Raw genomic sequence first — 26,158 nt, forward strand, 5'->3', positions numbered from 1 at the left:
AGCAACATAAGAAAGTTCGAAGGGTTGTGAAAATTCAGAAGAGGAAATCATTCTTTTGGAATGAAAGTAGCAGGGGTAGTTAAGGAAGAAATAAACTTTTCAATGAGCCCTTAAGTCTGGTAAGTAGGAAACTTAACAGGTGGCAGGAGATGAGGTAAGAGTAAGAAGGACACTCAGGGTCTAGATTTTACTGACTGTTTTCCCAACAAGTTAAAAAATAACAAAAGAAGTGGTTGACACCAAAATCCTTTAGAGCAAATTAAAAGTTTTTCCTTTTCTTTTAAGTGCCAGTTAAGGAAATACTTTATTAGCTATCAATAAACATTTTAGTTCCTTGATCAGTACGGTATAGTCATTAGAGGAAAAAAGAAAGGATTTGGATCCAGAATGAATAAGTAGAATCACTGCTCTGGCTCCTTCACTTACTGACTCCAGGCAAGCCCACTCATACCGGTAAGACAAAGCTTCCTCACTCTCTCAAGAGTTGGTGGGAAAATCAAGAAAGATAAATGACAAACAGGGTTTCCCTTGTGGCGCAGTGCTTGAGAATCTGCCTGCTAATGCAGGGGACACGGTTCGAGCCCTCATCTGGGAGGATCCCACATGCCGCGGAGCAACTAGGCCCGTGAGCCACAACTACTGAGCCTGCGCGTCTGGAGCCTGTGCTCCGCAACAAGAGAGGCCGCAATAGTGAGAGGCCCGCGCACCGCGATGAGGAGTGGCCCCCGCTTGCCACAACTAGAGAAAGCCCTCGCACAGAAACGATGACCCAACACAGCAAAAAAAAAAAATTAATTTTTAAAAAAAAATGACAAACAGCTCCCAGCACAGTGCCTTGCACAAGTGGCAGGTAATCAACAATATATGTTCCTCCCCTGCCCCAACCCAAAGTAGGTACTTAAATATTTTGTGAAGAAAATATAATATTGAGAAAAGCATGCTTTGCCAACAATCTTTAAGTGTAAAGCTTCACCTATTCAGATTAACCGTCCTCTTGACTCTAAATATAGTTTTTTCAGTGCCCTCAAGATGCTAACAAATGAGATTCCTTGGCAATTTTGATATCTGACAATATTTTTTTTTAGCAGGAACACAAATTGATAAGGAGAGAAGTACTGTGCCCTCATTCCCAGAGATTGTGAAGAGGGGTTTCTTACAGTTTCTCAAACAGTAAAGTGTAAAAATCTTAGAGAAGCGAGATGGAATTTTTACCTTTCTGCAAATCCTCCTTAAGTGACTTGACCTGCAAAAGCAGAGGGCTGGGGAAAAAAAGAAAAGCAACAGAGAGAAGGGATGTTGTCAGCAGTAACTAACCAGCTTTCTTCACCACCCACAAAACACAAACAGATCACTCTGGACATATTCTAACTGGCAGCACAACAATTGGAGAAAGTTCCCTTAGAAAACAAACCCTGCACTTGTATTAAAGGAAATGGATAAATGCTACAGAATTGTTCAGCGTTGTCATCTCAGCTTTAAAAACAAAAAGAATGGACCACTTTTTAAAAGATGATTGGTTTATCAAATCCTGGAGGGCAGGAGCATTTTTATCCAAAGGCAAAGAGCCATCTTCCCCTTCAATCCCCTTAGACACAATATCACCTGGAAAGAGAGGGCTGCCCAGTTAGTTCCCTGCTCCTGTCGGAAGCTCACCTGTACTCATCGTTGGGGTGAGCAATCTCCACAATGTCTCCAAGCTTGATGTAAGGAAACACTTTGGGGTTCACGACTAGCTCATCATCTGAAAGACAATTCAGCCATCTCAGGCAGCAAAGAACTCACTTGGGCAGCAGGTTGCTGTGTATGTTTTCACGCGGGGTCCTTACAACCCCATCATTTGGTATTATGACCCCATCTCGCAAGATGAAGTTCCATTTAAAATTGAGATTTAGCTCAACTGAAGGATTTGCACAGGAATCCAGAGCTAGTGAGTAGTTGAGGGGGCCGGTGTTCGGGGACCTTTGTCTCCAGAGCTTTTCCTACTAGCCCACTGCTCCCAAGGAGAGGGTAACTCTTCTTCTTTGGGAATTAGGTCTCTGCGGCAATCCTTGACTCCCTCAAATAGCATGTATCCGGCATATGCCAGGAACAAAACAGCCGGGGTCCCACATACAGCAAAATCCTTTCTATTTACAGTGTTCGCAGAACTTCTAAAAATACTGTCTGAATGTGACCCTCACAATAAATATTTGGATCTAGCAGAAGCAAGGAAATGACCTAGGAGATAAAGCAACTTGCCAAAGGGTAGATAACTAGTAACAGTACACCAGGACTGGTTACTAGTCCAGGGTTCCTAAACAAACCACCTCTCACACATGAAAATCAAGCCAGAGAAAACACCCTGGACTTTGGAGGGCAGCACCTGATCAGGGGAAAACTTCATATATCAGTTCACATTAGAGTCCAATGAGACCCTTAAAATATAAGGAGAATGTGATTTCATATGTTTATCTACCCCTGCCCCCCACTGGGGGTGGGGGAGAATTCTTTCAAATATAACAAACTCAGGATCATAAAGATAGGGTGATTTTTTTTTTTTTTTCTGTTTTAGCTTTTAGGGAAAGACATGGCCTTCAGTTATGCTAAAACCATGACAAATAAGTATGTCCAGATTTCAAATATAATCAGACCCAACAAAAATTCAGCCTAGGAAAGCAAAGTACTGGGTTAATCCCACAGTTGCTTTTTTTGTATATTGTTTCCATTGACAGATGTATATACCAAATCCTCTATGAAGTCTTCCCCTAACTTCCACAGTCTGAATTAAGCTCCCTGAACACATATTCCTTCCTGCTCCATTTTATCATTTCCTTTTTGCATGTCTGTCTCATCAAGCTGAAAGCTCCGTAGGGAGAAGGGACCTTGTCATATTCAAAATCTTTATGTTTGGTACAGGTATGTACTTAATAAATACTTGTTGGATGTATTTTTTTTTTTGGATGTATTTTTTAAATTTGATTTTTACTTTACTCATAGAAATACAGTTGATTTACAATATTGTGTTAGTTTTCAGTTGTTCAGCCTAGTGATTCAGTATTTTTGCAGAATATATTCCATTATAGGTTATTACAAGATAACAAGTGTATTCCCTGTGCTATGTAGTATATCCTTGTTGCTTATCTATATATAGTAGTTTATATCTGTTAATCCCATACGCCTAATTGTCCCTCCCCACTTCAGTAACCAGAGGTTTGTTTTCTATGTCTGTGAGTCTGTTTCTGTTTGTTTTTTTTAATAAATTTATTTATTTATTTATTTATGGCTGCATTGGGTCTTTGTTGCTGCACGCAAGCTTTCTCTAGTTGTGGTGAGTGGGGGCTACTCTTCCTTGCAGGCGTGGGCTTCTCATAGCGTTGGCTTCTCTTGTTGCAGAGCACAGGCTCTAGGTGTGCAGGCTTCAGTAGTTGTGGCACGCGGGCTCAGCAGTTGTGGCTCTCGGGCTCAGTAGTTGTGGCTCTTGGGGTCTAGAGCACAGGCTCAGTAGTTGTAGCGCATGGGCTTAGTTGCACCGCAGCATGTGGGATCTTCCCGGACCAGGGGTCAAAGCCCTGTTCCCTGCATTGGCAGGTGGATCCTTAACCACTGCGCCACCAGGGAAGCCCTGTTTCTGTTTTACATGTACATTCATTTGTATTATTTTTTAGATTTCACACATAAGTGATATAATATAGTATTTGTCTTTGTCTAACTTATTTCACTAAGCATAATATTCTCTACTTCCATCCATGTTGCTACAAATGGCAGTATTTCATTCTTTTTTATGACTGAGTAATATTGCTGGATGTATTTTATTTATTTATTTTTCTTTATAGTCCTGCAGCAGACTGGGTACAGCACAGAGCTACCTTTGTCTTGTACACGTGAAAAAGAAGACTCGCATACATTGTATATACACTGTATATACTGTAGCCTTGTATCTTTCCCTCCTCTGTCAAAAGTTATTTCTGTTGTGCATTCAATTCTGCTCCACAAACGTTTAGGCAGCTTCAGCTGCATACAAAGTACAGTGTTAACAACAGACTGTGGTTTTAGCAGAAATAGTGTTTTAAATATAGCAATGCTTAGTATATCCTTCCTGGTAATTACAATGGTTATATTTATTAAGCAGGTAGAAGGAGCCTGGTACTCTACTAAATACTATACATACATCATTTTACTTTATTCCCGTAAGACCTTATGATATAGAAACTATTATTTTCCCTTTTTGGCAGTCCTGGCCTTTGGGTGGCTTATACATATATAACACAGGAGCAAATACATACTAAAATACAATTTTAAAAACACTCACTGTGTTGTTAATTCTAATTTCTGAAGTAAATAAGGTTGTTAGGACAGAGGGAAATTTATTCCTTTACGAAAGAAAAAAAAATCATGAGTAGGTGCTTTCCTATTCTACAGGTTTATAGACTCAAGGTGCTAAGAGAAATGGAGAAATTATTCTAAAGAGCTGGAATTTGTAGTTAAGGTAAACTAGGGGCTTGCCTGAGGTCACAGGGAAAGTTAGAGGCAGAGCTGATACCCGGATTCATGTTTAACACAGGACAAAATGCTGTGTCCTGCCCCATCTCACCGTGCTTCAGAGCCAGGCAAAGGTTCATGCTTTGATCATACCTGTCTTATGCACATCCACTACTTCTTTCATTAAACATAAGTTTCTCTTATCTGCCAAACCAGTGCATACTGGAATTTTGCAGAACATACACAGTAAATAAGTAATAAAAAGATACAAACAAATCAACAAGGACCTAGCACAGAGAACTATATTCAATATCTTGTAATAACCTGTAATGGAAAAGAATATCTAAAAAAAAAATCTATATATAGGTATATATATCTATATATCTGAATCACTTTGCTATATATCTGAAACACAACACTGTAAATTAACTATACATTAATAAAAACATTTAAAAAGCAAAAACAAATGAAGAGTAGTAAGCTGGCAATATTCACAAAGTTTGTTAAAATGCAGGATGCAAATGCTTCTAGAAGGGGCCTGCTACTCTCCCCACTACAGTATCACTTGCTGCTTCACTCAGTTAAGCTACCTGCTTAGCCTCGATTGTCACGAGTCAGTTTGAAAATTTCAAGGCACCGGACACATCAGAACCTCGGCCAACTTACGCAACCCCCCTAAGACCAATCAATACTGACCACTGCCCCCAAAGCCCTTCTTGTGGATGACAAGTTTGTAGACCTTTGTTGTTCTCATCTTGTACTGTTGTTTCCTTCAGCTGTTCCAAGCTTGGGGGAGAGAAATCATCTTGCCTCCCTGCCAGTGAAACACAAACAAAAAGGCTGGAATGTCAGACTTTTCTTTGCAACTGCTCTTTGATTTCAGGGCAGTGAAAATACTGCCCTTGCTCAGCTGAGAGGTGGCACCAACCCTCGGATGAAATCACTCCTCCAATTACCAGGAGGGACGTTGAACAAACAGAACCAGTGAATCTGGAAACGAAAGGGAATTCGGGCCAGGGTCTAGTCCAACCTCCAAGAAGATATTTTATCACACCCTAAAGGGAAAACTTGGAGTGAATGAGGCATTCATTACCTTGCCTCTATATAAACCAATAACACCCAAATATTAAAGAGATCTTAAAAGAGATTAGGCACACAATCTGTAGATGAGGAAAGTGAGAGCCAGCGCAAGGGACTTGCCCAAGGTCTCTGAGACAGAGAGGCATTCCCACTGCTCACGTTTCGCCATCGATGTCCTGGGCAAGAAGAGTGTAAACAGAGGAAGGCTCATTACCCAAACCTCCATCTGCACAAACTCTCAGTGGTTCCTCCCCGCACCCTCCACCCCCATTTCATAGCTGAAGCCACGGAGGCTCAGAGACGGAGAGAGACTTGCCTAAGGTCACACAGGGGGTTGGGGGTGGGGCCAGGTTTCGAACCTGGGCCCCGGCCCCTTTCCTCCTGCTCCCCAAACCCGGGCCCCGGGCGGGCAGCTCCACTCACCCGCAGCTCCGGAGCCCCTTCCCGCTTGAGGCCGGGGTTCCGGGGTCCGGACCCTGGCCAGGGCCCCCGCTCCTCCTCGGGACGCCCCGCCTACGCCCGCAGAGCCTGTGCAGATCCCGAGCCAGAGCTGCAGGCGCCAGCCGCCCCGCCCCGGCCACCAAGCGCTCACCTGAGAAGCCGCGCGGCTCCGGTGGCTCCGCCCCGGGGCACCGCCCCCTTCCCGCCCACCCGCCCTGGGCCGCTCTGGCCGGGCCTCCGCCTCGTCTCGGTGTCCGCGCCACTTCCCCATCCGGGGCTCGTGCCGGGGGCGGGGTCTCGCGTGAGGCCTGTAGGTCGGGCTGCCCACCTGCGTTTCCCGCTCCCGAGCCTGAGGGCCGTCGTCCCGGGAAAGGAAGTCCTTTTCCTCCAGACGTTCCGAAATAGATCCGAGCACAAGCGGTTCTCTTCCGACCTAGTGATTTCCTCAACAGGGCAAACTCGGGCGAATGTCCCCGGATCTGTAAACGATGTTATGGACCCTCACCAGGCCTCTCAGGGCTACTGAGAGGCACAAAATAGAGTTTCTGGGAGAACTTTTGTAAAATGCAAAGGGCTAAGCACGTGCGATGGCCCCTGCTGGGAAGTATCCACTTGAGGGGCTTTTCAAATCCTTCCAAACCCCAAGTGGTGTTCCGTGCTTCTCTGGTTGTTAACAATAGCTACCAGAGCTGTCACAGACATTCTTATGTAATCGTCACATCTCTTTTAGGTGGCATATACTATCTCATTTCACAGACAGGGGAACAGACTGAGGACACCAAACTCCTTAAAGGACAGATCTTGACCCAGTGGAGTCCAACTTGGCTCCGAAGGCTGAGCGTTTAACCAGCAACCTCGTGTCTCACCCAAGGGTTCAGCCTAAGCCCTTATCTGTTGGGACATCTTTCTCTTCTCGAGTTAAAAATCAGAGCTGTGTGGGCAGTGCCTGAAGCTGGCCAAGGGCTGCTGGCAAGTTGCCAGCTCCATCTAATTGACCAACCGTTTTCAGAAATTTTCTGAATGTTGAAATAAAAAAAGCATCACATACCACAGAAGGACTAGGGAGTGAGTGAAGGATTCGATTTGGAAGTTAACTCTTAAATAATTGCAATTTTTTATTTTTTTATTTATTTATTTTTGCGGTACGCGGGGCTCTCACTGTTGTGGCCTCTCCCGTTGTGGAGCACAGGCTCCGGACGCGCAGGCTCAGCGGCCATGGCTCACGGGCCCAGCCGCTCCGCGGCATGTGGGATCTTCCCGGACCGGGCACGAACCCATGTCCCCTGCATCGGCAGGCGGACTCTCAACCACTGCGCCACCAGGGAAGACCTAATTGTAATTTTTTAATAGTAAAGAAAAACATGTAATCAAGCAGACTGCAACAGTTGCAAAACCTGTCAAGGATAAAATGTTAAATATAAAATACATGTTTATGTTGCCAATTCGGGGGGCACACCCAGATCCCCCAGGCTGTTTTTCAGTAGCTGAAGTCCTTCCATCCCAGAGTTTAGGGGACCCGCTGTCCCTGGCCCTCAGGGGAATTTGATTCCGTCTCCTGAGAGATTGGTGTGTCGTATCTTGGAAATACAAATATTTCACTTTTTAATTTGGCAAAAATTTGTAAAAAACCTTGACGAGTTTTGAGATTTTAAAAAATTGCCTAGGGAATTCCCTGGTGGTCCAGTGGTTAGGACTCCATGATCTCACTGCCGAGGGCATGGGTTCAGTCCCTGGTGAGGGAACTAAGATCCCACAAGCCATGTGGCCAAAAAAGTCTAAAGCTGGTCAAAGTTAGGGGTTAGGGAAGGCTGGAGGGGGTAGCTCCCAGACTGGAGAGCCAATGGCCTTCGTTCTACAATGTACAATCACTGTGCTACAACCACATGGAGGATTGCCTGTTTTTAGCTGTGTGGCTTTGCACAGGATACTTCTCTTTCCTCAAATTTCTCCCCTGACAGATGGGAATAAAAAGTACGTGTTCTTCCTCCTTCACAAGGTGTTTGAGGGCCAAGCAAGGTGAGGGACATGTTAAGTCTTTGAAATTAGAAGAACTTAAAGTGCCAAGTAAATGTCACCAAAAGCATGGAATTTGTCAGGAAATTGGCTCTTCTCGACTTTTAGGGGATTGAATTATATATATATGATGCTTCTTTGGGGTCCCTTTGTGCTTAACACAGAGCTAGGAGCAAGACTGGGACTAGGGTGTGGTAGGTGGGGCTAATGAGACACTTGCCTTATTTAGAGCACAAAATGCTAAGGGGGTCCCAAAAAACTCAGCAATGTAAATAATGTGATTTTTGTTTTTAAAAAAAGAATACAAAAAATCCATGTTGAACAAAATATCACATTTTTAAAGACGAGATCAATAATGGTGCTGTGCAGTAATATTAGATCCTGAGGGAAAAGACAAACCAGTAATACTGAGTTTCTCAGATCCTCTTCTATAGGCACATAGTTGCCTGAGAAAGAACTTGAGGACTTGGCTACTATAAGTGTAGAAATGTTCTAAAGTGAATTTCTAGTTAATTCATCCCAATAGCATCTGTGGTAGCCTGTATGTGAACTGTGTATGTATATAGACGATGGATGGACTTACAGGCTGTAAACAATAGGGTTGGCCTTTAGGTGTGTATATCTCCAGCCCTAACTAAAGCTGGGAAAACCACTGTCTTAGATAAAATGGTCCACATGTTGACTGGTTCAAGGATACGTTGATTAGAGAGGAGAAAGTTAAAATCTCCCACAAACCACCAAACCTCTAGCTCTCTACTCAGCCAAGTTGATAAGCTCCAAGAGACAACAGATTTCTGTTTAATACAGGGCTGTGTGATTTGGGGATTGATTGCATTCTCTGGACCGTCTCAATTCCCTCTTGAATAAACGTTCTTTTCCTTCCTTCAAATATCTGTTGAGTGCCTGCTTGTGCAGGACACTGCTCTAGGTGCTGAGCAAAGAATGATGAACAAAACAGACAAGGGCGCGAGGGACAGATGATAAACAAGTCGATAAACATGAAATGGCAATTTTGGCTACTGTTAAAGCTATGAAGAAATTAAAACAAGATGCTAGAAAGGAGATGTATCAGGGGAGTGACATGATCTAAAATACTGATTCCAGGTATAAAAAGATATCTTGGGCTGCCAGGGTAGAAGCCGGCAGGCCCGGAGAGTTGCAGCCGTTCGGGCCAGAAAAGAGACTGGACCAGAGTGGTCTCAGTGGAGTCAGACACTGGACCTGAAGCTCAGCAGGAGCGGAGTCAAAAGATGTCTTCCCCTTTAAGAGTCCTGGCCGCAGGGGCGGGGCAGAGGCCGCTGGAGCTAGCCGAGGGCGGGAGGCTCCACGCGGGAAGAGCCGCCCCAGGAGAGCGCGCGCGCAGTGCGGGGGCGGGACCTGGGCGAGTCCGCATGGCTAGCTCGGGCCCCGGATGAGGAAGTGCGGGGCGACCATAGAGACGAAGAGGCGGCGGCGGCCGGAGCGCCCCCGGGCTCTCGGCTCCGCAGGCTCAGGTAGACTTGGAGGCTACGGGGCAGTGGCTGCAGAGGCTGGGCTGGCGGGGCGAGCGCGGGCCGCGGAGCCGACCTGAGGGTAAGAGGCCGGGGGCGGGAAGGCTTCGGGCGTAGCCGCCCCGCCGCACTCCAGTCTGAGTGGACCCTTCGCCGGGCGGTGCAGGCTGAAGGGGAGCCCGGGCCCCCCGCCCTCTCGGGGCGCCGAAGGGAACGCAGGCTGCGCTGCGGGCGCGGAGCGACCCGGGGAGAGGGAGGAGACCAGGCCCCGCGTCGCGAGGGGAAAACGGCTTCTCCGAGTCATGGCTCCGGCGGGGGAGAACGATTCCTCTTCGACCTCGATACGGCGGGGGACCCCCCAACTTCTCTCCTCGGGGCGGGCGACGCCCCTTGTCGTGGGCGAACGCGCTTCTCCGGCTGCGGCGCTCTTGTCAGCAGAGGGAGACTCGCTCCCGGGGTGCGAGAGGGCGATTCTGAACTTATTTTCAGGAGGGATAAGATCGCTCTCGATTTGGTCAGCGCCCCCCAGGTGGAGAGGAAGACTCAAGTTGCCTAAAAGTGACAGGGGGCTCTTCCTTCCCTGTAAAAGATAGATTTATCTTCCCTTCTTTATTTTTTATCTTTACCCTGATACAGAGGGAGGAAGACCCTGAATTTACTTTATGGTGTTAGTCAGCCTTTCTCCCCTCCCCCAGTCGTGTCCACCGAGGGAGCCTCGCTTCTCCGCCCCCGAGCTTCTTGGTGTGCCTGGAGCTCTTTTCCCTCGCACAGTAAAGAGCGTGGCGTTTGAAGTGTGATGGATGCAAGCCCGCGTGTGTCCCACTTCCCACCTTTGTGACCTTGACTCATTTCTTAACCTTTTGTCAGTCCTCCCATCTCTAATTTGGGTACTCTCTTCAAAGAATTGTCCTAAGGGCTAAAGGAAATTTTGTGTAAGTGCTTAGTACATAGTAACCTTTTGGAAAACTGTTGCTATTACTGTTACTTAATTTTTTTTTAAAGGAAACTAGTATCTTCCACAGAGAAACACAAATTTTTCCATGCATGTCTCTTCCTCCCATCCCTCCCCACCCCCATCACTTTCTGAGGAGGCATTTCCCCGGGGCAGAGAGACACTTGTACTGTCTTAGATCCGACCACACTTCCCAAATTAACAAAGAGGGCCTCAGTTAGAATAATCTGCAAAAAAGACTGCTTTTGGAAGCAGGTCTGTACTCCAAGAGGGAGACCTGATAGGAGAAGCCAACCTTTCCTTTGTCCACAGAAGCTATCACTCCTTCCCGACTGGTTAGAGATGCCCTCTCCCACTCCCCCTACTTGCTCTAGTGACGAAAAAGCTTCCTTCTATCTGATGTGCACACCCCCCTACACCCAAGATGGAGATTCCAACTTCTTTCTCTTGCTCTCCCAAGAAAAATAAGACTCTAGACCTATGAGAGAAGGACGCTTTCCTGCTGTATATTTGGAGTGGCACAGATGGTTTCTTTTCTCCCCTTCCTTTGAAAAAGGAATGAAAATCTTTTATGCAGACTCTTTGTCAGTAGAAATCAGGAGCATTTTCACTGTTTCACTCCCCATGTGGAGACAGAGGGATCCTTTTTCTGCATGCTGATAAAGGGAGGAACGGGGGAAGCCGTGCTTGATGCTATTGAGATTTCTTGTGCACTCCGTGGGGAAGAGCCAGGCCCTGTTCGGTATATGGACTTCCCTGCCCCACTTTCAGTTTGTCTAGAGATCTTCTTCAAAGATTCTTCTTTATCTGTTACTCAAGAAGAGGCCCCCTTCTCCGAATTCCCTCAGGGAGGGATTGGCTACAGTGTCCGAATCTTTGGAAAAGAAAGCCCCTTTCTCAAGGTGAAAGGAGTGTGGTGAACTTCTGAGGGCCTGATCGTTATTGTGAGTATTGTCCCTTGTCACAAGTGTGGTAGTGCCTAGTGTTATTAACTGCTTCGTTTGGTTAAGAGCAGCCCCTTTGCTTTTGGAATTAAAGGGAAGGGAGACCATCAGATGGGATTATTGGGGCACATGGCTTTCTGTTCTGTTGTTTTCTTTGTTTGGTTTTTTTTCTTCTTTTGCTTACTGCTGTAAACTTTGTACCCCCAGAACTTTTGTTTTGGGGCATGTTTGAATGACGAAAGTTGCCCCTTTGTCAGGTTTTTAGTATTATAAAATGTATTCTAATGAGGCCGAGAGCTACAATGTTAATCTTTCATTCCTAGTTTCCCCATCCTCCCCTTGGCTTTTGTTATTTGGTGGGATGGGAATTAACACTTCCAGATTGCCTGAAGACACACTGAAGAACAGCTTTCTATCTTTTTCGTATGTAAAGTGTTCTTAAATTACCTCGTTTGCCCTTGAGTACTTGCAGTGGGGATTAATCTGAGCTCTGTACCACTTTTTGTTGGTGTCTGTAGGTCTGCTGTGCTGAAACAAACTGGAACAGAAAAGTTATTTAGAGTCTTGGGATTTTTACAGGTAACACAATGTTTTGCGATTATTTTGTTTAATTTGTCCATTTTACATGTGAAAAACAAGCCCAGGAAAGTTCAGTGACACACTCAAGGCCGTGCAGCTAGTAAGCGAGAGGCAGGATAGGGACCCTGATCTCCCAGCTTGGAGACCAACAACTAGACTGCTTCCTAGCACTGATTCTGCATTTGAAGCAGAAAGACTGGGAGATGATAATTCTCAATTCAAAGGGCTTTCTTCTTTTATTGGAATAATTATACTGCATACTCCTTATAAACGTTAGTCTTCACCCCCATCCCCACCCCTGGGATAAATCCATCCCCTAAACAATGTAATTCTTATTTGTGTTAATGGTAAATATGACAAGCTAATAGCAGCAGGAGAGAGTTGTTTGTGAATTTATGGGTTATTTTCTGCTTACACCTCAAACTAGGTAATTATCTGTGTCTTCACCCAGTAGCTTGGTTATAAATCATTAGTAAGGATTAAGCCATAAATCCCTGTCTACATTTTATAAGCATGTGTTACTCTTTCCGCTTACTTCAAGTTTATTTAACACTTTAGTGTAAAAACTTTTATGATTGAGGGAGAGAGCTGACATTTGGAAAGATACTGATAAAGGGATAATATACTTACCAGTTATTCTTTATTGCTTCATATTTGGATCTTGAGATATAACGTTTTAAAAAAATTTTAACACGTGTGATAGACGCTCGTTAAAAAAAAAAAGTACAGCATGCAGATAAGTTATCCATGGTCCCATCACCCAGGGTAACACTGTTAATATCTGGCTTATAGTATTTAAAACAATTTTCCTATATGGATATATATTTTTCCAAAATAAAAGAGTCCTAATATTTATCTAGCTTGATAAGACATCTCAGGCAGCTTTCTATGGAGAGGTATATTTCTGTACCATCATTTTTAATTGCTCCATTGCATTCAGAAATTTAAAGAACTTGAATGGTAGAATTCTGTTGTTTCTGCAGTCTTGTGGCATTACCAATGTCTTGATAGAGGGAGAAAGTTGAGAGGACAGTTTAGTGATGCGAGCTAGTGAGTTGAGAATAATTGTAAACTGCTGCTCTAGGCTTGCATCTAAATATGACTTCACCTCTGAGGGTTCCAGCTGAGGCACTTAGCTGTTCTTGGTGACTCCACTTCACATACTGCTGAGAAACTTGAGGACCAGAATCACGCTGCAAAAAGGAGGGAGTGTCTGTTTTGCTTCGACAGCCGACGTGCCTAGTTGTTTTACAGGTTGAAAAGTCTTATAATTATGTCTCTACCAAACAAACGTATCAAGAGATGGTAGTTTTGTGGCATTTGGCTTTTGTATATTGGAAGTTATCTTTTGGTGACCAAGCTTTACAATTCTGTTTTGGTCCACACCAGTTTACAACATAGATGGAGGTGTAGGAAAGGTAATGGCACTGTTTCTCCTGAGGAATATTTTGAGCCATTTTATGTGATTATCAACATTGCCTCTTTGTGATAAGCATCTGCTTAGGAAGCATGTATTTGTGCGTGATTTTGTGTTCAGAACAAAATCTTGAGTTAGGACTGTGGGGTTGGAAAGGAGTGAGATTTGTTAGAGACACAGCTGGAGTTGGGACCGTTGGTACAAGCGCTAATTGAACGGCATGTGGATGGTCAGACATGATTACGTCTGAGGATTCAAGTCTGAGCTCTGGGGTAACGGGTGCCATTACTAAGAGAGGCAGTGGGATCAAAAATAAGCATATAATGCTACCGAGAGCCTCTTACTCATCCTGTTTCTCATAGCTGCTTGCATGTAGCAATACTCGATTATTCACTGCGTTGAATGGGTTCTATTTTAGGCTTGTTACGTTTGGGGGGGGGTGCCATCCTTGTGAGTGAAACGTAGGTCACAGCTTGAGAAAAAGTTGGGGCTAGGGACAGATTTCTTTCTTTTAAAAAAAATCAGCTGTATTAAGATGTAATTCATATAACTTGTAATTCATCAACTTAAATTGTACAATTCAGTAGTGTTTGGCATAGTCTGAGTTGTGCAGCCATCACCACAATCAATTTTAGAACACTTTTATTGCCCCCAAAGGAAAAACTGTCCATCAGCCACTCCCTGTATCTCCAGCTCTTCCAGCAGTAAGTGGTCACTAATCCACTTTCTGACTCCAGATTTGCCTGCTCTGTACATTTCGTGTAAGTGAGATCTTTCGTGGTCTTTTGTGCCTGGCTTCTTTTACTTACATAAGGTTTTCAAGGTTCATCCATGTTGTGTCATGAATCAGCACATCATTTCTTTTCATAGTTAAGTAATACTCCATTGTGTGGATAGACCACATTTTGTTGATCCGTTCATCAGTTGATGGACATTTTGATTTGTTTCCACTTTTTGGCTCTTGTGAACAGTTCTGCGGTGAACATCCGTGTACAAGTTTTTGTGTGGGCATGTGGTTTTTGCACATGTTCCTCAGAGTGGAGTCGCTGGATCATGTGGTTACTCTGTGCTTAAAGGGACAGTTTTGAGTCATCCTGTTAGCAGAGAAGCTGCACGAAAAGGTGAGGTCATCAAAAAAGTGAATCCTGGGAAGGGAGGTGTATCGAGGGTTGAACTTGAGAACACCCGCACCCTGGCAGGCAGGGAGACCCACGGAGCTCGTCTCCACCTTCTCTTCTACAGTAGTCTTTCCTGCAGTTACTCTTTTGGTGCATATGTGGTGTGACAACTAAAAGCTGGATTGTTATCTGTCGATGGGAAAGGGAAACTGAACCAAATTAAAATGGAGCACTTCCAGCCTTTTGGGAGCGGGGGCATCAAATAGCAATTTCACTTTATCCCTTAACCCCCACGTATACACACACACACACACACAAAATGGCTTAAAATCTAAAGTACCCCTAGAAATCCAGGAGCTAGAGGAGAAAGGGGAAGACTAGCTCCAGAAAGGATGCCTTTGTCAGCACGGTTTATGAAAGTCCCCTGTGAGTCTCACCTCACTCCTTTGCACGCCAGTGCATCTCTCCTTGCTTCTCCTTTGGATTCAAGTTTCTTCACCAGCCCTCCTGTGTTACCTCAACCTTATGGACCAGCAGTCAGCTTTCCTGTAATTTCTAGTATTCGTATTTAAGTTAGTGGTATTGCGTTATGTCCTTTCACCTTTGAGTAGGGTTCCTTGAAAACACTAAGGCGCTCGCTCAGCAGATGAGAGCATAGGGACGTGAGTAAACCAGCCACCACAGGTTGGAAAACCAGGAGGAGGGCAGAATGGTCTGGAATGAGAGGACCTGTCATCTGCCCTTCCTCAGCCCCAGCTCCAGTCAAGACAGCACAAGCCAGTGTAGGGGACCTTCTGTCAAGGAGGAACAGTCGTCAACCCAGGAGTGCTCAAGGAGCGGACTGCTCATTGACGGGGGAGGCAGAGCGTGTGCCTTTGTGTAAGCGGCATCGGTGGACTTTCCCCTATAATCAGGGTACAAACAGGGCCCAGGGCCGCTGGGTCGTAAGGAGGGAGTTACGTGGTGTCTCGGAGAGTCCCTCATGCTTAAAAATCTGATCGTGGTCGTGGAGAGACGGTGAGACAGCCTAACAGTCAAAACAGTTCAGTAGCAAGCTCTGGGTATTACTTGTATGTAACATGTTTATTTTGGAGAAAGATGGACATTAGGAAGTGGTGAGAGTACATCTGAAACATCCTTTCCTATGTACATTTCGGCCAAAGGAATCTGCTGTCGGTACTTCCGATAAATTCTTGTTATGAACTCGGAGATTCCAAAGATTTCTCATCTTCTCTCTCCTCCTGTTTAGGGTTAAGGAAAACATCAAGAACGAAAGTGTGCAGTATCTCATTTGGTTATCATTTCCGCCTTGGTCAGGTCAAGTGGATTTTGTGGTGGAAACCACACGCGTTTGGTAGACTAAAATGGAAAAGTTACCGGCCAGGAGACCCTGGTTTTGGGTGTACCATTCCCAATCTGTGTGTGTTTGTTTTGATTACTTTAATAATACAGTATCATGAACTACTTAAATATGTACATTTTAACAAATAACCCATGTTCCCATTACCCAATGTGAGAAGTGAAACATGACCAACACAGTGGAAGCCCTGGGTGTCCCCCCTCCATCCCTCAGTTAACCATGTAATGTTTTAGGCAGGTCACCTTTACCCTCTTCAGGTGTGGTGTTAGAACCTGTAAGAGGAAGACAACAGCCGCCCTGCTTAGCTCACTGGGTTGTTATGAGAATCAAATGAGTGGTGTCTGTGAAGGCACTTGGAAAATCTCGAGGTGCTGAGTTGAAGTCAGGAGGGATTTGCCCAAGAGCTGATTTAGTCGTGTTGGGTGCCAGCCTGCGTAGACACAGCTCAGGTGTTTAGTGAGCACTTTTCTCTATATCTTCTTCCAAAGAGAATTCTTAATGAAGAAAAGTCAGTGAATCGAATTCTTCAGAGTCCCTCAGTATATGTTAATTCAGCAAATATTTTCTGAGTACCTTCTATGTGTGAAACAACTATTCCAGGCAACAGGGATATAGCAGCGAACAAAACGCGCAAGGTTCACAACCTGAAAACAATTCAAAAACAATCTTTATTTTCTTATTTACATTGGGTCTATCCTTGGACTTAGACATGTCTTATTCTCATCTACATTTGATGAGATCTCACTTAAATCCAGATTTATACTAAGAATTGTTCACAAGGCAGTATTTGCATTGAAATTAGACATGTCTATTAAAGGTTTAAGGTATTTATTTTCCTCAAACTCAGTCTCTTACAGAGAATTTTTTGGTGCCAGATAATATTGGCATTTGAGTTAGAATTTTTTGCCTTTGTTTTAGCCAGTTTAAGCTGAGACAGCTTTCTACTACCGTGCAAGGTTTTAAACTTTTATCCCTTCCTTTGATTTGTGTCAGGGTGAGCCGTTTGGTGTAAAAGACTTGACTCCATATCTGCATCTGCCCCCATGCTGTCATCCGGCGTAGAGACCCAGCCCGTTCCACTCGATTCCTCCATGTCTGCCGAGGTGCAGGAATTATACTCTGAACTCCCAGTGAGTGTCTCCAAAGAGCTTCATGCTGACCCTGAGCCAAGTGCGATTCCAGATGTAAAACCTGGAGCCTCAAGCTCTCGTATAAGTCAGAGTAGGGCAGTGCCCTTGGAGCTGCAGAGGACTCCTGTGGAAAGTTGTCGCGAAGAAACCCCTGAGACCTTGGACCATGGGGGTGAGCCTGGGCGGTGTGGGCTGGTGGACCCCACAGCAGAAGGTTCTGTGGCTTCTGGGATCTTGGATAGGGAAGTGAAAGCCAACAGCATGGAGCAAAAGGTCTTCAGAGATGGAGGGGACCAGGCGGAGAGTGTAAGAGACCCCTGTGAGGGAGCAAAGGAAGACACACGTCAATATTCCACAGCTGCTGAAGAGAAGCTCTGCCCCAGCCAGGTAAGAAATGAGATCTTGATGCAGATCAGTTGAGTGGGAATGGCATCTTTCCAACTGGACTAACACTTCTTAGAATAAAGTACAGAGTCTGACAGGTAGCTTATGATTTATTCTTGAAGCATTTCCAAAATGTTGATTTTGATGTTAACTTTCTTTTGATGATTTTTAAAAACATTCGTGTCGCATCAGACACTTGAGGAGAGGAAGTGCTTATCTCATGAAAACGTGTCAGTCCTCTGACACAGCTACTGTATATGGAATGTTGAGTCTCTTTGTGATGGTCGTGTGGGATTTCTGTGTCTGATGTTAAGGAACGATGTGTACTCGTTCCTTGGGTTTTGGTAGCGTCATGGTTAGGATAGAGTGAGGTGTCACAGGGGTATCTTTGAGGGAGGCTGTTGACCCAGCTAGGGCTTCATAGGATGGATACCCTCGTGGGGTCTCCATATTTCAGAAGTAAGTCCTAAGCTTTGCAGGTCTAGAAACTTGACTTATATCTTTTGTACGTCAGAGGTGATGATCTCCAAAAGACTGATCCAAGCTACCCCCCTTCATGAGAGGTTGAAGCTTAAATCAGAAAGCCAGTTCTTTAACTAATACACAGTGAAAAGTGGAATCACTGCTTGGTGTGGCATGGAAAATCCCATCTCTGTGAATTTGATATTGGAATAAGAGGGATTAGTTAGGTGAGACTAATGGTTAGTGAGCTAAGGTAGCCTGATGGACCCCAATTCCTAAAGGAAGTTTTACCTGCCAAGTGGACTAGAAAGCTTACTCTTTGCCCTGGATGGTGCCTTAGATCAAGAGTTAGTAAACTTTCTGTGTAAAGGGTCGTAAAGTAAATATTTTAGGCTTTGCAGGCCATATGGCCTCTGTTGAAACTATCTCAACTCTGTCATTGTTGCTTGAAAGCAGGCATAGGTGATTCTTACAAAAATTAGTGTGGCTGTATTCCAGTAAAGTGTTGTCTATAAGCACAGGCTGTAGTTTGTCAACCCCTGCTCTATGTACTAATAAATTCGTATTCTCTGGGCTTCCTGGGCTAGGAAGCCCATTCCCCACCTGATAAAAATACATCATTTCTTTACACAGGTTGCAGGGCAATTGACTGTCATTAGTAGGCTGCGTATATTAACCATAATTAAGAATAGATAAAGCGTGAAGTAACAGTTGAAAAAAATATCAGATTTTATGCTGTGATGCCCTATCCTTAAAAATATAGTTAAATGAACAAGGTAACAGACCCAAAGTTCCTTACTCCTTGCTATGGTGGGCTGCATCTAACAAGATGGAAAGTTTTCTTCGTGTAGAATTTGATATAAAATGAAATTATGAGTATATAAATGAACACAACATACTTATATTAGTACGTGTATATACATACATATATACGTACCACCCAACTCGAGAACTAGAAGATTACTGTCTCCCTATTCCTTTTCTAAACCATTCCCTTTCTCCCTTTTAACTCCACCAGAGGTAAATTCTATTTTGAATTGTGTAAAGCCAAATGAAATTTAATAGATATAAATGCAAGATTTTGTACTTGGTTTTCATAAAGGGAACTACACACAAGTGGAAAACAGAAGTGAAAAACAGAAGCCCTACACGTTTTAACTGGTTAATTAGAATTGACTCTGTAGCTGCCAAGAAAAGCCAGTTTGCTCTTAATATACATTAACAAAATGTGTTGCCTGGACAGAGGTGGTGGTTGTGTGCTTGTGTGCTGGTTCGCCTGTACCTAGAGTATCATCCTCATGGTTCTCTCTCCCCTACCCGCCCCAGCATTCAGATGAGCTCAAGATACAGGGAGGATGGGGTGGGGAGCAGAGGGGAAGCAAGGAATGAGTTAGTGTTGGGGTTCCTGGCCAAAGCAGAGCCTGTCCCTTCCTTTTCACATTGAGCCTGGGGTCATGTGGGAGGAATGTATTCATGGATAAGAATTCACACTAAGGACACAACGTGAAAATACCCCATTGGAAGCCGAGTTGCTGGGTCTTCCTGAAAAATCAGGAGGAATGAGAGAAGCCTTTGCAACTTTGGAGGGTTGAGCAGAGCAGTTCTGTTGGGCACAGTTAAGCTCAGGGGAAGACGGGTGGGACGGTGGCAGCTCCTGACATTCTTAGGTCACAGCACCATTGGAAATCTGGATGAATGCTGCAGGCCTCTCAGAAAAGCAGACATGCCATCCCGGCAGGTCTGCAGACTCCAGACATCTTTGGACCCCAGGTTAACTCTTGCTAGATGACAAAAACACCACAAACATAGTCAAAAGACAACTGACACATTGGTAGGACATATTTGCAACGTATATCATGGATAATGGGCTTATATCTCTAATGTATAAAGACCTCTTAAATTGGGGAATGAAAAAACCCAATAGAAAAATGGAGGAGACACTTGAGGAGATAAGTCACTGCGTGCATGTGTGTTTGTGTGTGTGTATTGTGTTTAAACACATGAAGATGGCCAACCTCACTCATAATTAGAGATGCAAATTTAAACAACCCATGATACTACTTTTATGAAACCTATCAGATTGGTGAACATGAAGAATTAGGACAACACACCTGGTCGGCAAGGCTGTGAGGAAAAGGGCTGTTCTCACACATGGCTGGTGGGAACGCATACTGATACAACCTTGCAGAAGAGGAATTGGGCTACACTTAACAAAACTATGCCCTGACCTGTTGACCCAGAACTCTCATTTCTAGAGAGTATCTACCCTGAAGATACACCTCCCACAGCATAAAAATATGTATACACAAGGGTATTGTTTGAAGCGTAGTTTATTATTGCAAAATGTTGGAAGCAACCTAAATGCCCACATATAGGAGACAGGTTGAATAAACTATGGTATATAAACATCCTTCCCTGGAGCCCTGTGCAACTGTAATAAAGAATGAAGATCTCCATGTACAGGTACAGGTGTCCCCTAGACCGCTTCTGTGTTTGGTGATTCTCTGGAATTCACAGGACACTGCACATGGTCATATTCACAGCTAAGATTAATTACAGTGTAAGGACATAAAACAATCAGCAAAGGGAAGAGGGGCATGGGGGCAATGTCTAGAGGAAATCACGCACAGGCTCCCAGGACTCCTCTCCGAGTGTAGTCACACACACTTCACTTCCTCTGGGAACAAATTCTGCTCATACACGTGAAATGTCTACCATGGAAGCTTGTTAGAGTTCAGGCTGGTCACATGGGCATCCTCTGGCTGGCACATACCAAAATCCCAGACGTCACAGGAGGAAAGCAGGGGTTCCCTATGAATCACATTGTTGTATAGGTGTCATGAGCCACTCTGATCATTTAGGAAATAGTGGAGACTCTCCTGCAATCTAAGTTCCCAGATGCTAGCCAAGGCTACCCTTGTAAGCGTGCCTTTCTTAGAATAACAGTTAGGCCTGCTGCTGTTAACTCTTCTGCAAAGGAGGATATACTAAGTGAAAAGAGCAAACTGTGAAGGACTTTCTACAGTATCCTCCCTTTCATGCATGAAAGAAGGGGAAATAAGCAAGTGTACAAGTGTATGCCCATTTGTATAAAACACACACATGTGTACACACAGGAGGGATGAGCCAGAGAAGAACCATGTCACTTCTGTGGGGTTCCTGCCCCCCAGATGCACAACCAGGATCTAATCATGAGGAAACATCTGAGAAACCCAAACCAAGGGACTTTCTTTCCAAAAGTTATGAAAGATGAATACGTATGGAACCCTCTCAGTTGAAAGGAGACTGAGGAGGCATGATGACTAAATGCATTCTGGGAGCCTGGATTGGATCCTGGTCCCGAAAAAGGGTGTTATGGAGCCATTAACAAGATTTGAATAAGGTCTTAAGACTAGTTAGTATTTTATTAGTGTTAATAACTATACTGTGGTTATTTAAGATGTTAACATTAGGGAAAGCTGGATGAAGACTATACAAGAAATTTTTTTGATCAATATTTGCAAGTTTTTGGTGTATGTAAAAGATATTTCTAAATCAAATGTTTAAAAACTTTAAAAATATTATAACAAAAAACAAAACAAAAACCTCTTCTTGATAGAGGGAGACAGAATTTAACTCAGTATGAGAGGTGCTTTTTAACAGCTAGACCAGTCTAGACATGGCTTAGGTTACTCGGGGAAGTCCTATTTATGAAGAGGCTCAGTGACTGTTTGTCAGGAATATAGCAAAGGGGATTCTAACTCAGACAAGCAACCTCAGAGGTGTTCTTTTCCATGCTGACATTCTGTGATTTTGTTCTAATAGTTGATTTGCCTTTAGCAGCATTCCACAAAGCTTTTTCCTTCAGCTGTTGTTCGTCTCAAACCAACAAAGAGGCCCACAATCGTGCACTGGCTCCAGTTTGGGGAAAAGTACTCAGAGGTTATCACTTAACCCACTCTTCTCTGTTCCCTCTGAACCAAAATCAGTCAAGGCGGAAGGGTACTGACTTCAACAGAGCTTGGCTCCAGGAATAAGAACTTGCTGTGGTTGTGAAGGACGGCCACCTACACTTTCCGGCGTGGATTGCATGAATTAAATGAATTTAATGAAGTTAAGTCTGCTTGGTGAATTTCCCAGTTCATGGAGAAGAACAGCACCAATATTTAGAATTAGAAGTTTACACTTTTTTGTACCTTGGGCCCTGATGAAGCCTAAACTGTTTTTGTTAAATATTCATTTCATTCACTCATTTAACCTCTCAAGGTCATTATTAGTTGTGTTTTTGTTTTTCTGTTTTTTTTTTGGTTGTTGTTGTAAAAGAAAAACAAAGTACATGTTATTTTATGAAGCAACTTATTTTTAAATGTTGGTCTTAACTTTTTTTTTGGCTTTTTTTACTGTGCTAAAATACATATAACATTTACCATTTTTATTATTTGTAACGCTTCAGTGACATTAAGTACATTCACATTGTTGTGTAACCATCACCACCATCCATCTCCAGAACTCTTTTTATATTCCCAAATTGGAACTCTGTCCCCATTAAACAATAACTCCCCATATGCTCTCCCCCAGCCCCTGGTAACCCCCGTTCGCCACCTTTCTATGAATTTGTCTGCTCTAGGGACCTCATACAAGTGCAATCATACAGTCTTTGTCCTTTTGTGACTGTACTTGACATTTTCTTTAAAGATCCACGTGGGGCTTCCCTGATGATCCAGTGGTTAAGACTCTGCGCTTCCACTGCAGGGGGCAAGGGTTCAATCCCTGGTTGGGGAACTAAGATCCTGCATGCTGTGTGGTGCAGCCAAAATATTTTTTTAAAAATTTAATAAAAAATAAAAAAATAAAGATCCACTTAAAAAGTTAAAATAAATATTCCAGCCATGAAATATTTCAATCATGAAAAGTTAAACCAGCAAAAAAATCATTCTTTCCTGCCTTATGATTGTGTCAAAAAGTTATAAGGACCTGTAACTGGTACTTTTGTCCTTTGATCTGGGATATTCTGTTATCGGGAGGGGAGAAGAAAGGCAAAAACAAGAAGGGGAAAGAGTCTGGGAACAGATGCGTGGAAGGGACAGCTGCAGGAGCCACGCTGAGTGGTGAAAGAACCGTTCAGCTGTGACCTCTGCACTCACAGGAGGAAGGTCAAGAACTACGGTGCACACAGAGGTTACGGACCAGGATACGGAAAAGACTGGTCTTATTTAAGAATAAAGTGGAAAGACGGGTATGCGACATCCCACACAGGTGATTTGACATTGAAAACTTTTTTTTCCTGATTTGAACAACCAACTTTCTTTTTCTTTTTTTTAACTGAAGTATAGTTGGTTTACAACGTTATATTAGTTTCTGGTGTACAACGTAGTGATTTCGTTTTTGTTTTCTTGGCTGCGCAGTTTGTGGAATCTCAGTTCCCTGACCAGGGATTGAACCCAGGCCATGGCAGCAAAAGCCTGGAATCTAACCACTAGGTCATCAGGGAATTGCCCAATGTAGTGATTTTTGACATTTTTATAGGTTATACTTCATTTAAGGTTATTACAAAATATTGGTTACATTCCCTGTGCTGAACGTTACATCCTTGTATCTGTGAAAACTCTTTATACCATGCTTTGTTTGTTTTTCTTGGTGCTTAGATGTAAGCTGTACACAGGGGTAGATCTGCCGGGGTGAACGTGTTGTAAAAGCTTTGGCTTCAAGATACATCATTCATGCTCAACACAGACACAGAAAAAGTTCTGAATTGTCTGTTAGCGGAAACATATGAAGACTCAGTATGCATCTTTTGACAGATATTTGAAAGCATATGGACAGGAGACATCAAGTCAGGAAGCACAATGGCTGTTGATCACCCGAGGCATGTTATGCTATTGGAGAAACTTCTTATTTAATGGCATGTTCAGAAAAGACCCAATCTTGTGCAATTTATGTGACTTTACTTAAGGGAAAGGCTGTTATGCTAAATGCCCATTAAGCTTCCTTCCTCATCACCCTAAGCGTCTCTGATCCTAAGGGAAATTTGCAATAGTGTGAAGCAGCTTGCTGTTTGCTTAAAAGGAAATCTTGTTGGAAATAACTGATTTTCAGTGATTTAAAGGTGAAAAAATCTGAACTTCACATTCTCAGTAGTACAGTTGGTGGCCATAAGGTGTTCTCCCGGTCTGCCAGGGTACCATGGTCCCCACAGTGATGGTTTGCCGTGGTTCTCAGCTCATATTGTTAAAAGTGTGTGACAAACAAGTGCCCAAAGCACCATTCACATACTGCTGGGACTTAAGGTGGAACTTTCTCCTCATTAGTTTAGCAGTTCTCTTAGATAAATCCTTGTGGCGGACTGTTACTAAATGCCTTACCCAGCTAACGTGATTGGTGCCTCATTTAAAGTTTCTCTGAATTGAGATACATGGAGGAAAATTCCTTTTTAGGCTCAGTAAAGATTTAAAGTTACTGTCCTACAGCTCTTCCTTCCTAGATGTGCAAGCGTAAGAAACTGAAAGGTCCATCTAGAGATCCAACATCTTGTTTATTTTCAGTGTTCTTCACTGTGAACATGATCACTGCTGTTCCCACAAGTGCCAGGAAATAGGAGGTATCTCATTTGCTCTGTGTTGGGGCCCTATTGTGTGTTCAGTGTGTCGGCAGTCCCACCTGAAGCTGGGACCACCACTGCTCCAGCTTAGGAAGCTCAGTCTTGGAGGGGGTCAGCGAGATCTGCTTACAACCAGGGCTCATGGCTCAGGTGTACCTCAGGCCCTGAGGAGCTTATAACTACCCTGCTTATAAAAGCTGAAGGACCTGGTGCATGTTCATTTCCCTCCTAAAGATATTTGTGGGGTTTTTTTTCTGGCTCAATACTAGCCTCATAGGAATGAATCAGTATTGTGTCTTTTCCAGGATAAACAGCCAGCTTTTTTTAAATTATTATTATTTTATTTAATTTTATTTATTTATTTTTGGCTGTATTGGGTCTTCGTTTCTGTGCGAGGGCTTTCTCTAGTTGCGGCGAGCGGGGACCACTCTTCATCGCGGTGTGCGGGCCTCTCACTGTCGCGGCCTCTCTTGTTGCGGAGCACAAGCTCCAGACGCGCAGGCTCAGTAGTTGTGGCTCACGGGCCTAGTTGCTCCACGGCATGTGGGATCTTCCCAGACCAGGGCTCAAACCCGTGTCCCCTGCATTGGCAGGCAGATTCTCAACCACTGCGCCACCAGGGAAGCCCCACAGTCAGCTTTTAATGGGAAATAAGATTATAGACGAACAGTAAGAATGGTTTTCAAGACCCTCCTAAAATCTGCCTAAACTTTGGAGAAGTATTTTAAGTTGGTTTTGATTCCAAGCAGTGGGCAAGAGGATGACATGTTGGCTGTGCCAGGCTGAGGCAGAGAATTTGCTGTCAGTTTGACAAATTGCACTATTACGTGGCATTTCGTATTTTATATAGTTTATATAATGCTACAAACTACTGCAGTTATCTCATTTGATTTTGCAAGAGGCATCCACATGAACTTTTATCTTGGAAACAGATTTTGCAAGGAATGTTAGGATATTAACGATCAGATGTCAAGATTTAGTAAAATCTAGATGGTAGAGAGAAGTGTTTCGGACTTTACCTCTAGGAATCCTGAAACTTAGAACACTTAGCTGATAAAATATTGTAGGAAAAGGACATTGTGTCTGATAAATTTCTGCAAGTGTTTCTTACATGGTCGGTTGGCTCGAGGGGATGGAGGGAGTTAGTTGCACACAGGATGCTTACGCTACACGGCCATTGCTCGCAAGTGGTCTGTTCTGTTCCTTCATCTGCGTTTGGGACCCAAGGCTGGTTGAGCTCCCACCTGATCTGAAGATCACCCACTGCCGTGGTGCTGGTGGTTGGGGGTCCCTCACATCTGAACTCAGCCTCACACTGTTTTTCAACCCTGTCAATTCCTGATCATATCTAGACTTAAAACTTTGTAGGGTCCACAGCCCTCTGTGAGGGGAAACTTGTTTTTCATAACTCAGAACCTTTCAGGAGAAGTCAGCAAGGCAGGGGGAGAGAGGAGTCTGTCACTCCTGGCTTCTGCTGCTCCCTTTCACTGTTAGGAGTCGTGGCTAAGCAGGGAGACGGCGGCGGGGGGTGGGGGGGATGGCTTGAAGCAGTCAGGTAGGCACTCCACCAGGGTGTGTGCAGGCTCCAGCTAAGACACCTCCTTAGAGCAGCAGGTGGGGCCAGACTAAAATCCCAGCAGTCCCTCCAGGAGCCGGAGCCCTTAGGGTTCATCATATGAGCTCACCAGAGTCCATGGGAATCTGAGGGGACCTGTATGCTGCTGGCAGGTCAGCTCTCACTGCAGTCTCTTTT

General features: G+C 44.1%; 2 protein-coding genes across 14 annotated transcripts in view; one reads left to right on the forward strand and one right to left on the reverse strand.

Moving 5' to 3' along the window:
* DEPDC5 (DEP domain containing 5, GATOR1 subcomplex subunit) overlaps positions 1-6,580 on the reverse strand; it is a 94,840-nt gene extending 88,260 nt beyond the window's left edge. For 7 of the 9 annotated variants that reach the window (XM_060311038.2, XM_030860913.3, XM_030860906.3 and 4 more), the window contains exons 1-4: positions 5,962-6,108; positions 5,155-5,272; positions 1,654-1,741; positions 1,213-1,259 (exon numbers count right to left, since the gene is read on the reverse strand). In XM_060311038.2, coding sequence (XP_060167021.1) covers positions 1,213-1,259; positions 1,654-1,741; positions 5,155-5,212 — 193 coding nt within the window. In that variant the 5' untranslated portion in view covers positions 5,213-5,272; positions 5,962-6,108. Of the gene's footprint in view, positions 1-1,212; positions 1,260-1,653; positions 1,742-5,154; positions 5,273-5,961; positions 6,109-6,130; positions 6,188-6,307 lie in introns of those variants that run through there. The other 2 variants (XM_060311037.2, XM_060311036.2) reach the window with 2 other exon arrangements.
* Positions 6,581-9,371: 2,791 nt separating this feature from the next.
* The window catches only part of PRR14L (proline rich 14 like), a 57,182-nt gene continuing 40,395 nt past the window's right edge, over positions 9,372-26,158 (forward strand). For 3 of the 5 annotated variants that reach the window (XR_004040472.2, XM_030860894.2, XM_060310240.1), the window contains exons 1-2: positions 9,429-9,564; positions 16,846-17,369. Coding sequence is in view for 2 of the 5 variants with exons in the window: in XM_030860894.2 (XP_030716754.2) it covers positions 16,896-17,369 (474 nt within the window). In the remaining 3 variants the exon portion in view is untranslated. Of the gene's footprint in view, positions 9,565-16,845; positions 17,370-26,158 lie in introns of all 5 variants that reach the window. The other 2 variants (XM_060310241.1, XM_030860898.2) reach the window with 2 other exon arrangements.

The sequence above is a fragment of the Globicephala melas genome, chromosome 13, assembly GCF_963455315.2.
Source record: "Globicephala melas chromosome 13, mGloMel1.2, whole genome shotgun sequence".
Lineage (NCBI taxonomy): Eukaryota > Metazoa > Chordata > Mammalia > Artiodactyla > Delphinidae > Globicephala > Globicephala melas.